Source organism: Gorilla gorilla, chromosome 2 (assembly GCF_029281585.2).
Source record: "Gorilla gorilla gorilla isolate KB3781 chromosome 2, NHGRI_mGorGor1-v2.1_pri, whole genome shotgun sequence".
NCBI classification, from domain to species: domain Eukaryota; kingdom Metazoa; phylum Chordata; class Mammalia; order Primates; family Hominidae; genus Gorilla; species Gorilla gorilla.
In genome coordinates, this window is record NC_086017.1 from 41,527,236 (window position 1) to 41,539,832 (window position 12,597).

At 44.9% G+C, this 12,597-nt stretch overlaps 1 protein-coding gene across 7 annotated transcripts in view; it reads right to left on the reverse strand.

Moving 5' to 3' along the window:
- Positions 1-661: 661 nt before the first annotated feature.
- Positions 662-12,597, reverse strand: part of OSBPL10 (oxysterol binding protein like 10) — a 418,377-nt gene continuing 406,441 nt past the window's right edge. For 4 of the 7 annotated variants that reach the window (XM_055383345.2, XM_055383344.2, XM_031009525.3 and 1 more), the window contains 3 exons: positions 10,640-10,826; positions 8,483-8,665; positions 1,969-4,082 (listed from right to left, as the gene is read on the reverse strand). In XM_055383345.2, the coding sequence (XP_055239320.1) occupies positions 3,869-4,082; positions 8,483-8,665; positions 10,640-10,826 (584 nt within the window). In that variant the 3' untranslated portion in view covers positions 1,969-3,868. The other 3 variants (XM_055383346.2, XM_019023911.4, XM_019023909.4) reach the window with 1 other exon arrangement.

Here is a 12,597-nt window from a genome sequence, read left to right on the forward strand (position 1 = left end):
AGGCATGGAGAGGGATACAATTGTATAGGGAAACAATAGTGGCTTTTAAGGTACTGGTAAACAGGTTTCTTTGCTTAAGCAGTGGCTACAAGGGTATTTATAATTATTCCTGGAGTACATATGTTTTATGTAAATCTCCTGACACATAACATTTCACAATTTTAAATGTACCCCTGGCCTCAAAAAAAAGTGAGCCCTCTCCATGTTTTACTTCCCGGATGGTTTATGCTTTGTAGTCAGACTGGAAAATTCAACAACACAGTGATTACTTTTCAGTCTCATTGAGTTTTCTTCTTTTTCTCAAAATAGCATTTGTTCCACTTTCTCTGTCAGAAATAAGATGGTTCCAGATACTTGATTCACCCAGATGCTTTAAAGACTGTGGATCTAAGTAGGCTTCCATTGTGACTTCTGGCAGTGACTCTTCTCGTGAAACAACACTCACTGGGTAGGAGTTAAATGTTCTTATGGACTTACCAGAAAATATTCATAAATGTTTATCTGGTACATTTTTAAATGTGTTAAATACTTTTTCCATATAGATATGATTGCTCTTCATATCAATAACTAGAAATATTTAACCAGGAAAAGTTGAGCTCACTTAGAGCCACCAATTTAATAGAACTGTTGAATCCCTGAAAATAAAACACAGACACAGATATGTATTCAATCGAAATATATTTGTCTAATATCTACAAAGTGTGAACAACTGGTCTTAAGAAAGCAGACAAAAGGCACAAAATTAGTATTACTACAGAGAAGCATTCATGCTATTTGGATTTTATAAATATTGGAGTGGCACAGTAAAAAATAAATTAAGCATTCAGCAAAAACCGGATATTTCATTTTTTCCTTGCTTTGTATTTTCGTCACTCCTTTGACCTCATGTGTAAAGGCTAAAGACTGAAATTTAACTGAAACCATGGAATATTTATGCAGGCGTTATGTATGTTTTAGTCACAGTGCTTTCTTGCAGAGTTTGGGTTAACCAGAGAGGCGCACTTGAGGAAAAAATAATCCACAGGAAATTCTCTTCTCTTTCCCCAAACTAAATACAAGATTGAGGCTGTGGTTGTGCATGTTTTCATGTGCATGCATGTATTTAACTTCTAAAGCCCTTTTTCATCACAAAAGAAGTCTCCATATGATTGACTGGTTTTCTGATGTAAAAGAAGCAACTTCTCAAAAATGAATGACTAGCGCTGTGACCATGAGAGACGGGTGGAAAACTCCTTGGTGGGCCTTGGCTCTTAGTTGTCCCAGAGGTGCTCCATCCTGCAAGGCTCTGGCATAAATCTTTAACAGCTTCCTGCCAACCCCCATCCAGCAGGAAATAGTTGCTTATCTTTCTTGGGCGCGGACAGACAAAACACTGAGGTGGGGAGGGAGGTGAGAATCACAATAATTTTGAAATGATAGCCACCCATACTTCTACCAGGAATGAGCCACTTTCTCCCTTATGGACAGTGATCGGGCCATGCCAGTTCACCTTCATTTTGACAGGAGTTGACTAAGTGAGAATATCTTTGTGAGTGTAAAACATTTTTGGGAAAGTGAAAAATAGAAAAACTTCAAACTTCATTGATAAAAAGGAGCTTATGATTACCCACTTTAACCTTGGTGAGTGCAGTATTTAAATGTGTAATCATACTCAGATGTTTACATAGTGCATGTGTGTGAACATATACGGTGTGTACACACACGTGCCCCGAATGGCTCTTGAATAAATTCATTCCTCTAGCAGAGTGTGGGGGTGCACTTTTCATAGTATATAATTTCTCTCTCTCTTATCATTTCTTGGATGCTAATACAAGGAAGGTCTCAGTGAATGCCAACAAAACCCTGATACTCTACTACTTTAATATTCCTACAAAAACAGGGCTATACTGGAAAGCTCTGCACCTCCACCCCATCAGTGTGCTTTCCAGAGGGGATTGAAGTATACCCAGCCATCGCCCTGCAAGAGAAGAAAGGAGGCATTATTACGTGGAGACCTCTCAACAGGGAAAAGGGGAAGCAAGGATAACCGCAGCCACTCTGTGTGTCTGCCGTGTCTTAATACCTCACACGCAGGCCAGGCTGCTGGCCTCAGTACCCCTCCTCAGCCCAGCTGCTCTTTGGAGATCTAGATGACCTTGACCTTCCTACTCTGGCATGGCAGGAGGAAACCCCAAGAAATGAGCAAAATAAAAGGGGAGCTTGGTTGGCTTCCATCGAGACTGATTACTTGGCCAAAAAAAAAAGCAGCACTTTGACAGTGGGACAAGAGAAAAGGAGAGTAGCTAGATGAATGGCCAGGGGAAAGAAAAGGCAAGGGTGTGCATACCAGTGACTTCCAGCCCACAGGGGAACACCCAACAAAGGCTCTCTCCAGCAGGCAGTAGTCACAAACAAATCAGCACACACAAGAAACACCATCAATCAAATATCAAGTGAGAAAAAGGCAAGAATTAAAATGGTATTAATACCATCTAGTTATGACTAGAAGGCACTATACTGAATAACTGTGCTGGTGTTCAGATGACTCTTATTCCTTACATGTTCCCAGCCCTTCTGTTATGGGCATACTGGCTTTTCTTAAACTCAGGAAGAACTGTGAATGTTTTTTGTTGTTGTTGTTGCTGTTTAATGCACAGCCTTCCACAGAAGCCAGACAAACTAGCTCTCTCAAGCTACTAGCTCTCTCAAGAGAAAAGGGATCCACCTCACAGAAGGATCTTTCAAGGTTTTACCTCACCTGGGCAGGGCTCCCACACAGGGTCCCCACTCAGTGACCCATAAAGGCAAAGTCTTCTCCAGGCAGCTTTCCTGTCTGAACCAGAATCCAACCTTGAAATCTCCTTCAGTCCACAGCCTGACTCTGGGGAGAACAGTGGTGGCTTCCTGCTCTTCCTGCTCTTAACCATGAATCCACCCCAGTTACCTACTATGTTGCCCTAACTCACTTCTCAGCCTTGTATATAGACAGAATAATCCCTCTTTGTAGCAGAAGTCAGGGGTTACCAGCACCTGGGCTAAAGAAAGCCCACAGATGCATTTTGATTGGCTACTGGTATTTAAATTTTTTTAAATCTTTGACCATGCAAATATGAGATTTCTCATAAAAATTTAGATTTCTGGCTCCTCATGAACAACTAGACAATCTGTTATCACTGGGAGATGAGTGGCATCTGCCCCAGCCCTCACCGGCCTGCTCTTCATTGATGTTGCTGGGTTCCTGTGGGCCCGCTTTAAGACGTGTGGCTCCTACATTTTCATAATTTCCAATTCTGTTCTCAGAGTGTTTCCCAACCCCTCCACAGCTTCAAGAGCATAAGGGCTTCAGCTGGGCACACAGTGCCCTGCCCACTTGCCCAGATATTATTTCTAGCTTCTAGTGTCACATTTGCAGGTGACAGCAACAGCATTTTAGGCACAGGACTCAGGCTGGCCTTCCCCTGCATGACTAGCCCTTGTGGCCCCCAGGAGGCAAAGCTCTGAAAGGCAATTCTTCATCAGTGAGGGCTCCAGCCCACCCAGGTGTTGAGATGGGCTGTGAGGCACTCCTCAACTAATTTGTTACTAAAGATAATCTAACAGGGGCCATGATGATTTTCTTTTTACAAATAGAACAGTATCCAGTCTGCAGTCCCATCACGATCCCTCACAGGCAGGCTGACATGCTTTTCTGACATAGGGATACTGGAGGGGAAGTGTCAGTTGCTCAGTTCTGCCCTCCAGAAGGTTTCATGAATATTGTGGCAGAAAACCTGTCCTGAAGCCTGGTCCAAAGCTGGAGTCAGAACCAGTCAGAACCGAGCTGCCCTAGTCCATCCCTTCCCCTGCCTGGTATTTATCCAGTCTTGGGGGCTCAGCAAGAAAAACCCATCTACCCTCTCAGGACAAGTTCTCTCCTGGGCAAGGGACCAATGACATGCGGCAGAGTTACCTCCTGGATAAAATATTTGGGCTTCCATGGTGTGCGGAGGTTCTCGCGCTTCCGTTCCTCCACCCGTTGCTTCTCCTCCAGGTGCCGCTTCTGCTCGGTGGCTGCGTCAATGTCCCCCAGCCGCAGGTATCGGGTCACCTCCCGCCAGAGGTTCCTGGGGATGCGTGGAGGAGAGGAAACAATCAGCCAGGCCAGCTGGCTGCAAGCTAACAGAACTCTGCCAGGAGCAGCCAGAGCAGCGAGGGCCTGCCAGGCAAGCCCCCTCTGGAGTAGCTCATCCCAGATACCTCAAAGACCCCGAGAGCCTGGATTTGAACCCAGGGCTACCCAGCTCCACCTCTGTGCTGTTTCTACTCTCCGCTTGTACCAGGCAGCATGCCTTTCTCAGGGCCCAGAGATTCTGGGAATCAAATCTAATAGTAGTAGTAGGCATTCTGCTACTACTAGAAACAACGGTAGCAGGCACATATGGCATTTGCCATATTTCTAAGCATTTTACATACATAAACCTCTTTAATCCTCACAGCAACCCAATGATATATTATAGATGGTAGATTCTTATCTCCATTTTACAGAGGAGAAAATTTAAGGTCCACATAAGGTTAGGTGACTTGCCGAAGGACACCACACTGGTAAATCAGAACAAGACCTGCTTTCCCACAAGGGAACCTGGAATTAGTGGTTAGAGGCTGATGCATGTGTGGTGTGTGGGTATTTGTGTGTGCATGCTTATAGTGCGGGATCTCTCATCTCCCCCCATGTCTACACAAAGCCATTTCTCTGCTTCATGCATTCATTGTAGAACGCAGCCTAAAGGTAGCGAGGCCAGGCTGCTCGGCTCACTACCCCTCTTCAGCCCAGCTGCTCTTTGGACACTCAGATGACCTTCCTACCCTGGCATGGCAGGAGGAAACCCCATGAAATGAGCAAAATAAAAGGGGAGCTTGGTTGGTTTACATCAATCAAGGCTGACTACTTGGAAAAAAAAGCACTTTGACAGTGGGACAAGAGAAAAGGAAAGAAGCTAGTGTTTAACACTAGTTTGTATTTGGCTTATGTTTAACACACAGCTTTCCTCCTCAGGATGTCCTTGGGACCAGCCTATATTCAGACACACACTGTTCTAGAGAGAAAGGAAAGGACCCATGATAAATCAGGACACCACCACCCAAGCACTTCCTCACTTAAATGCATCAGAAGGTCGGATTTCACAGACAAGGAACTGTCAGAATGCCAGGTGGTCGAGATTCCCTCCCTGGCTTCTAGAAAATGAGGCCCCTTCACCCAGGGGCAAGTGAATGCCTATCTTTAGGTCCTGGGCCGGGGAGCATATCTACAGCAGGTGTCCTTAACCCTTTCCCCAGCAAGGGCTCAGAGCAGCAGGAAGGCTTGAGTGCTGGCATGGTCAGGCGGAGGACAGGCGGATGGGGCTGCCAGTGAACTAGGGACAGCCAGCAGCACCTCCTGGGGGTACAGATGCCAACAGAAGAAACCCCAGCTGCACACACACAAGAAAACTGCTGGCACTGAGAGATAAGCCAGATCTGACTGGTCTCTCAGTCCCTGCTCTTTCCACTGTACCCTCATAACTGATTTAAGAGGAAAGACTCGCCCAAACAGTAAGGCTGGGTGAGGGAAGAAAATGAGGGGTGGGTGTTGGGTAAAATCACAGTAATTCTCATCACACAGCCTCAACACACACCTTACGCTGAGGTTGGGGCTGGGCACCAGAACAGCTGGGGTCAGGGGGTCCTCTGAAGGGCAGAACCTCCCATGGTAAGTCCCATCTTAAGACAGTGGCCCCAAGAGTAGGGGGCAGAGAGCCCAAAACCAGAGACAGGGTGATGGGACCAGAACCACAGACAAAGATCTCTGCCCAACATGAATAGGGACCCAACCAGGAGAGTCACTTGAGAGCAGGGAGGAGAATGGAGTGGAGGAGGCTCTGAACACCATGCTAAAAGAAAAAGGAGCCTCCAGGGTGGGGAGAGATGGCAGCAATTCAGTAAGAAAAGCCAAAGGAAGCTGAGGTGAGCTTGCTCTGAGGAGGGGAGGGCACCATGGCAGAGGTCGAGCAAGTGGCTGAGGCAGGGCAGGACTGGCGTCCCTGGGTGCTGGCTCTGCCTTAAGTCATTGGGCCCCTGAGGGCTCTGGCCAAGGCAGAGTTTCTGCTCAGACCAAGCTCTGGGCCTTGTGAGCAGACTTACAGGTATGGGAAGACCGAAGACCACAGAATTATCTTCATTCTACCACTAATGGGACTGGAGTTCCCTTCCAGGAATTCTAGTTGGGGACTGGAGGCCTCACCAAGGGCTGGCACCACTGTGAGAGCTAAGACAACTGTTCTAACTGCTGGTCCACCTAGCCATGCTGATGGTCCCTCCTTTGCCTCTGCAGGGAAGGCCTAGCACACCTGGCTGGGAGAGTGAACACAGGTTCTCTGAGCAGCCAAGGAGACTTGAACCAGCCACTCCACTCCTCAAGGCTGTTTCCTCTGCAGAGAACAAGGATGGGTGGGCTCAGTATCCCTATACAGCAGTCCCCCTTTACCTATGGAGGATACATTTGGAGACCCCCCAGCAGATGCCCAAAGCCACAGATAGTACCAAACCTATATATACTATGTTTCTTCCTATACATACATACCTATGATGTCATTTAGTTTATAACTGGGCATAGTAAGAGATTAATAAAATAGAACAATTATAACAATATACCATAATAAAAGTTATGTGAATGTATTCTCTCTCTGAAAATACTGTAATATTTTCAGGTGGTTGCTGACTGCAGGTAACAGAAACTAAAGAAAGCAAAATCACAGATAAAGGGGGCTACTGTAGCTTGTTCCCTATTTCAGTAAAATCCACATAAACAGACAAAAAGAGGTAGCACCTTCTCTCTTACTCTGGCACCAGACTCCATCCCTGCTCTAAGCTGAATTCTGAGTTCCCATAGGCTAACAAGCAACAAAGAGTCTTAATAAGGAGTAGCTAAACTACTCTGATATCCTTGGAAGAAAAGTAGCAGGTGATCATAGTTTTGTTCTCAATAGCTGGATCAGAAACAACAGTCATGTCATGATATGAACCACAGGTTTCCCCATTCTGAGAATGCTTCATCAGAGGCAGTGTGGGCAAGGGGATGGGTTTCCTTCCTTATCGCAGTCTTTCCCTTGTCCTGCTACTGCTGCCCAACAGGATGGACTGAAAAAGACAACTGGTAAGAGTCCAAGCTCTCCAGTTAGACACAGAGAAAGGTTATGCTCACTGTCCTCAAATAAACTGATTAACAAGCAAGAGTGTACTAATTCTACAGCAAAGCAAAGGTTCCAGGGATACTGAAGCTCTGTTTCCATTAAACCCAGTTATTAATATAATGTATTATTTATACATACTGTGGTATCCCTGCTTTGTTTCCACTTACAAGAACTGTTTCTATTTGGTTACAAACTCTTGTAGTAATAGTAAAGCTTTCATAAAATCATTTGTAATTTCATTTTAACCCTGCATCGTATTTCTAAAGAGTGTATGCTCTTAGATTAGGGCAGCAGTTGGCAAAAATTTTCTGTAAAGGGCCAGAAAGTAAACATTTTAGGCTTTGCAGGCCATATGGTCTTGGTTGCAACTACCTAACTCAGCCAATGTAGCAGGAAGGCAGCCATAAGCCATATGTAAATGAATGATCATGGCTGTGTTCCAATAAAACTTTATTTACAAAATCAGCCTCAGGTTGGATTTGGCCCACAGGCCATAGTTTGCTGATGTCCTACATTAAAAAATAAAACTGGCATATTCCAAGGAGATTCTGCTTCTGTGCCTGCATAAACATCACATTAAGTGGCTGCATTATATTCATACCATAGTCACAGAATAGATATACAAACTGAATGGATACTTTGTAAGTTACTTAACCATTTTCCAAGTATTAGACAGGTGATTTCTTTCTTTTGTTGCTTAGTTTTCTTTAAAAAAAGAATAAACCATTTTATGTTGTTTAAATTTTTTCTGAATTTAAGAGTTTGCCCTGAGAACAGATTCTTAGAAGTAGAATGCAAGATTAAAATGGATTCATGAATTGAAAGCTACTGATCCATGCAGCTAAACTGCACGCACTCCTGCTAGAAGGACAGGGTATAGAGTGTCAATTTTACTACACCTTTCCCAGCATTTAATTTTTTTAATAACATTGCTAATCTGGCAAGAAAAAATAGTATCTTATTGACTCACTGTGCAGTTCTTTGATTACTATCAACTCTCTGTATTTACCTTTGCAATTAAGCAACAGATCAGATGAGTTGACAAACTTTTGCAAGACAAGCAGTGAAGTCTGTCCTCACACCCCACCCCATGACTACAGAATGACGTAACTGAAAGCTGTAAGGTTCTGCTCCTAAGTGACACACAGTAGAAAATTAAAATATCTAAAGAAGCCAAGAGAACATGATTCCTGGCCTGTTTCCAGTCACTAAGTTTCAAAGTCTTCTTTCTTCTCTGTCCCTTGAGTCAAGTGCCCAGCATGACTAAGCTGGAGAGGAAGACACAGCCCGGTTCTCACCTGGACTCCATGGGTCCCTGCTTCTCAAGAGGTCTGATCTTCTTGGGATACACTGGCAGTGTGGTTGTGTCGATGACTTTGGTTTCTCCATTGTTGTAGGTGAACTCTAAAGTACCATTCCATTCCCCATGGGCTTTACAAACAATGGTGTTGGTTGGGTTGTGCTTCACTTCTGCGGTAACCCTGAATTAATGAGTCAAATGAGCACACTTTGCAAAATGATAAAAACAGAGACTTCAAAGGTACACCCATCTCTAGAGATTTTTTTTTTAATCAGAAATGGGAAGGAGGGATTGTTTTTGCAGCTTTGCTCAAAGATTAGCTCTTAAAAGATGATCTAATATCCTTGAACAGCAAAAGAAAGCATCACTGGAAATAATAGTGAAATCTGAATAAAGTCTATAGATTAGTTCATAGTAATACAGCAATGTTAATTTCTTAATTATGATAAACACAGATATCACTGGGATGAAAATCAGGCAATTCAAGAAAAACAAAATAAGTGGGAAGGGGACAAGAAATAAAAGACTACAAATATGGTGCAGTATCTATAGCTCGGGTGATGGGTGCACCAAAATCTCACAAATCACCACTAAAGAACTTACTCATGTAACCAAATACCACCTGTACCCCAATAACTTATGCAAAAAATTAATTTAAAAAAAAGGAAAACAAAATAGCATATACTCTCTCGTCTCCAAAATAGCATCTAATAATGCTACATTTTAACCCTAAAAAGTGTGTAAGAGTGTAGGGTGAGCTTTTCAATCCTTAAATCAGGTCTATTTTGTATGGGGTCAAACATGGTTGCCCACAATCCCAACAGAGCTTATGTTGGAAAAGGAGGGAAACATCCACTCCAGCATCCACACATCCCCTGAATGAAGGCTGAACAAAACCTAGAGTCTCAGTCTCAATCAATAGTTCCTACTCACAGTAGTGGCTCTGAGGAATGACTTCAGCCTCTCTTTTAAAGGGCCTTTGTGCAGATTTGAGACCTCTCTTTCACCTGCTTTGCCTGTGGGAATTCCAAGTGAAAGCAGACTCCCAGCTCCCTCTCCACCACTGAGCTTTCTGCACAGCTGAAGGAACACCACAGGAACGGGGATGCCTGCCCCAAAGCAGCCATGTGTAGGATCTAAACTCCCCTTTTCCTTAAGGCCCAGCTCAGGCTGAATTTAGAGTTTTCAAACAGACTGGGAGGCTTTCTCCTTGAGCCTAAAAACAGTCACAGTTCTTAGGTAGCAATGCAGAGGCTCACAGGCAGGTATGAGGCATCCTCTGGATTGCACACAGTGGAAAGATATTAGTGGCATTCTGGTAAATATTTAACAACGGGATCTCCAAAAGGGAAGACACCTGATCTGTACCATTTGCCAATTTCTGTGGTGCCTATCATGGCTGATTTCAACTACCAACATGATAGCACTGAACATGAAGTACACACAAATCAGTTCTTACGAGCTGGTGTGTGCTGGCTCCAGGTGCCCCCAAGGGTGTCCACGTGCCCCTGTGACACTCTGATACACTCACACTAATGCCATGCAGAATAATGCTTTCCAAGAAAAAGGGCAAAGATGGAAGTTTGTTTGTACAGTATATCTTGCTTACACAGTAGAGCTGTGCTAAAAGAGGAATATTTTTTATAGCTGCAGCAATAAAAACAATTTTGTGCTTCCTCAAAGAGCAGACCTCTCCTTCAATTACTTAGGCTTGGGCTTCCCCAGTTTTTCAAAAGAAAGAAATGATCCTGACCTCATGGATGCATGACACAGAATTGAGGATAGTGTAGCCAGCTAATGTGAAATGGGGAACTGTCTGGCTACGTCTGGGTTCACAGATTCAATCACTTTAGAGCAAAGCAACAAACTGTGGCTTCAGAAGGGAGAGTTTATTCCAACAAACAGAAGTGCTTTTATTTTCTGGCCTGTGCTCTGCAAATGCATCACCAAAGATTTAACCTTAAGTTTAGAGTGGGGAGGACTCCAAAAAACTGCCATGTAAGGTAGGGAAAAGGCATCTCTTTTGGAAAAGACCTTAACAATTTTATCTTGATTTTCAACTCATCCCATTACTGAAACTCAGTCTTCTAATGGTGAAAGGAAACTCAGGGCATCGTGTTAAGACAAAGCCAGAGTCTCTCCGGCCAGCTCCTACCTGTGGACTTTCCCTCCATAGAAAGGCTTCGTGTGGAATATCACTGTCGCTGAGTACCCAGTCTTGGCACAGTTGATGCTGACTTTTCCTCCGAGCTCCACCCATGGGATGGTGAGAATGGACCGGGCGTAGGCACTAGGCAGGGTGAATACGTACTCCTCCCCGTGTTCCAGGAGCCTCAACACACCTCCAGGGAGAGAGGAGGGAGAGTTAGGCATGCAAACACGCGAAGAGGGCACTGGGGATCAGAAGAAATGAAGATGGGAAACCAAAGAGCCTCCTGCACAGATGTCACATCTCCCACCTCTGCAGAGGTGAGCTGCCCGTTCACTGTGGGCTCTACTGTGTGCAAGGCACTGAGAATACAGCAGTGAACAAGACAGACCCACTTTCTGCCCTCAGAGAGCAGAAAAGAAAGGTGGTCATTAGTCACCAAATGAACACAAAATTGTAACAGTGATAAAGGTAGGAGGGCAAGGTGGCCAGCACAATGGAGGCCTCCAACAGGAGAGACTGACCTGGTAAGGGAAGGTTTCCTTAAGAAAATGAACAGGGGAAGGAAGAGTGTTCTGGGCAGGGGGAAGAGCATGTGCAAAGGCCCTGGGGTAGGAAGGAGCCTGGTAAGTGTGAAGAGGCTGGGAAGAGGGCCCACATGCAGAAGAGAGATGATATATGTAGGTGTGGAGGATGACCAAGTCAGCAGGGGTCAGACCTTGTCTTTTAAACTTCTAGGAAGAGTTCTGCCTTTATCCTGAGAGCTACAGAGACAACCTCAATGGTTCTCATGAAAATAGAGAAATCAGGCTGTACAGCTGCTGTCAGCAACCTTGGGAAAGGCATCTGCCAAGAGTGGGACTCTATAACACTTACTGCCCATGCACTTCCAGAGAAAGGGTTCTCCGACCTACAACCCAAAGTGGGAAAGGCCTTATTCCTCTCAAAGCAATGCAGAATTTTGTTCATTTTTCTAGGGAACAGGGCCACAGTTTTCATCAAGTCCTCAAGACTACCCCCAAAATAAAGAAGCTCCTAGGACTGCCATAGAGTTGTATACAGAGGTACAGAGGCCCTATACAGACTGGCAGAGGCCCTGAGACCCAGCACTACAGCTCTCTTAAGATCACATCTTCACAAGGCACCTCTCAGTCTCCCATCCAATACTTTGGCACTTGGCTCCCTAGAGATGCATATTCTCAGCTCCACTCCAGCTCACCCCAGGCCTCGCTCTAGGGTTGCTCTGAGCTCATCAAGAATGCTCTGAGCCTTGGGAGGGTAGAAGACCAGAGGTGGTTAGCGATGGCACCTTCCTGGGCTTCCAGTCCTCCAATGGAAAGAGTGAAGAGTGGGGTCAATGGCTCCCACATGAGAGCACTTTCCAGCTGCCAGACATTCCTGGGAGCTCCACATGAACTATCTTCTTCAGCTCACAACAGCCCTATTTGGCAATGATTATCGTTTTAATAAGAATGAGGAAACAAACTTTTAAGAGAGGTTAAGTAATTCAGCTGTTTAATACTTCCCTCTTAGGCTACATAAGCATCTAAATCACTTAGAGCTAGAATTTGCGGGGTGGGGGGAGGGAGGGAGAGGGAGAGGCGGGGAGGGAGGGAGGGAGGGAAGGAGGGAGAGGGAGAGAGAGAGACAGAGAGAGAACACACCAGGAGGATAGGGAGAGAGAGAAGGAAGGGGGGTGGGAGTGGGGAGGGAGGAGAAGTTTCTTTTAGTATAGATGAGCTTGCCAGGGGAATCTGAGGAGAGATGGGGTTAATTTGTACAAAGGAGTCATGGTTGCTCTTAGTTTCTAAAGTCAATACTAAGATGTGTTCAACTATAGTTCAATTTACTGTGGAGAATTCCTCTAATTGCCCATGCACTATGGTATTTAGGACACACTAGGCTTCTCCAAACCAGCAACATCACTCTCAGCTCTCAGTTAAGTCCATTAAAGTCAGTTTTCC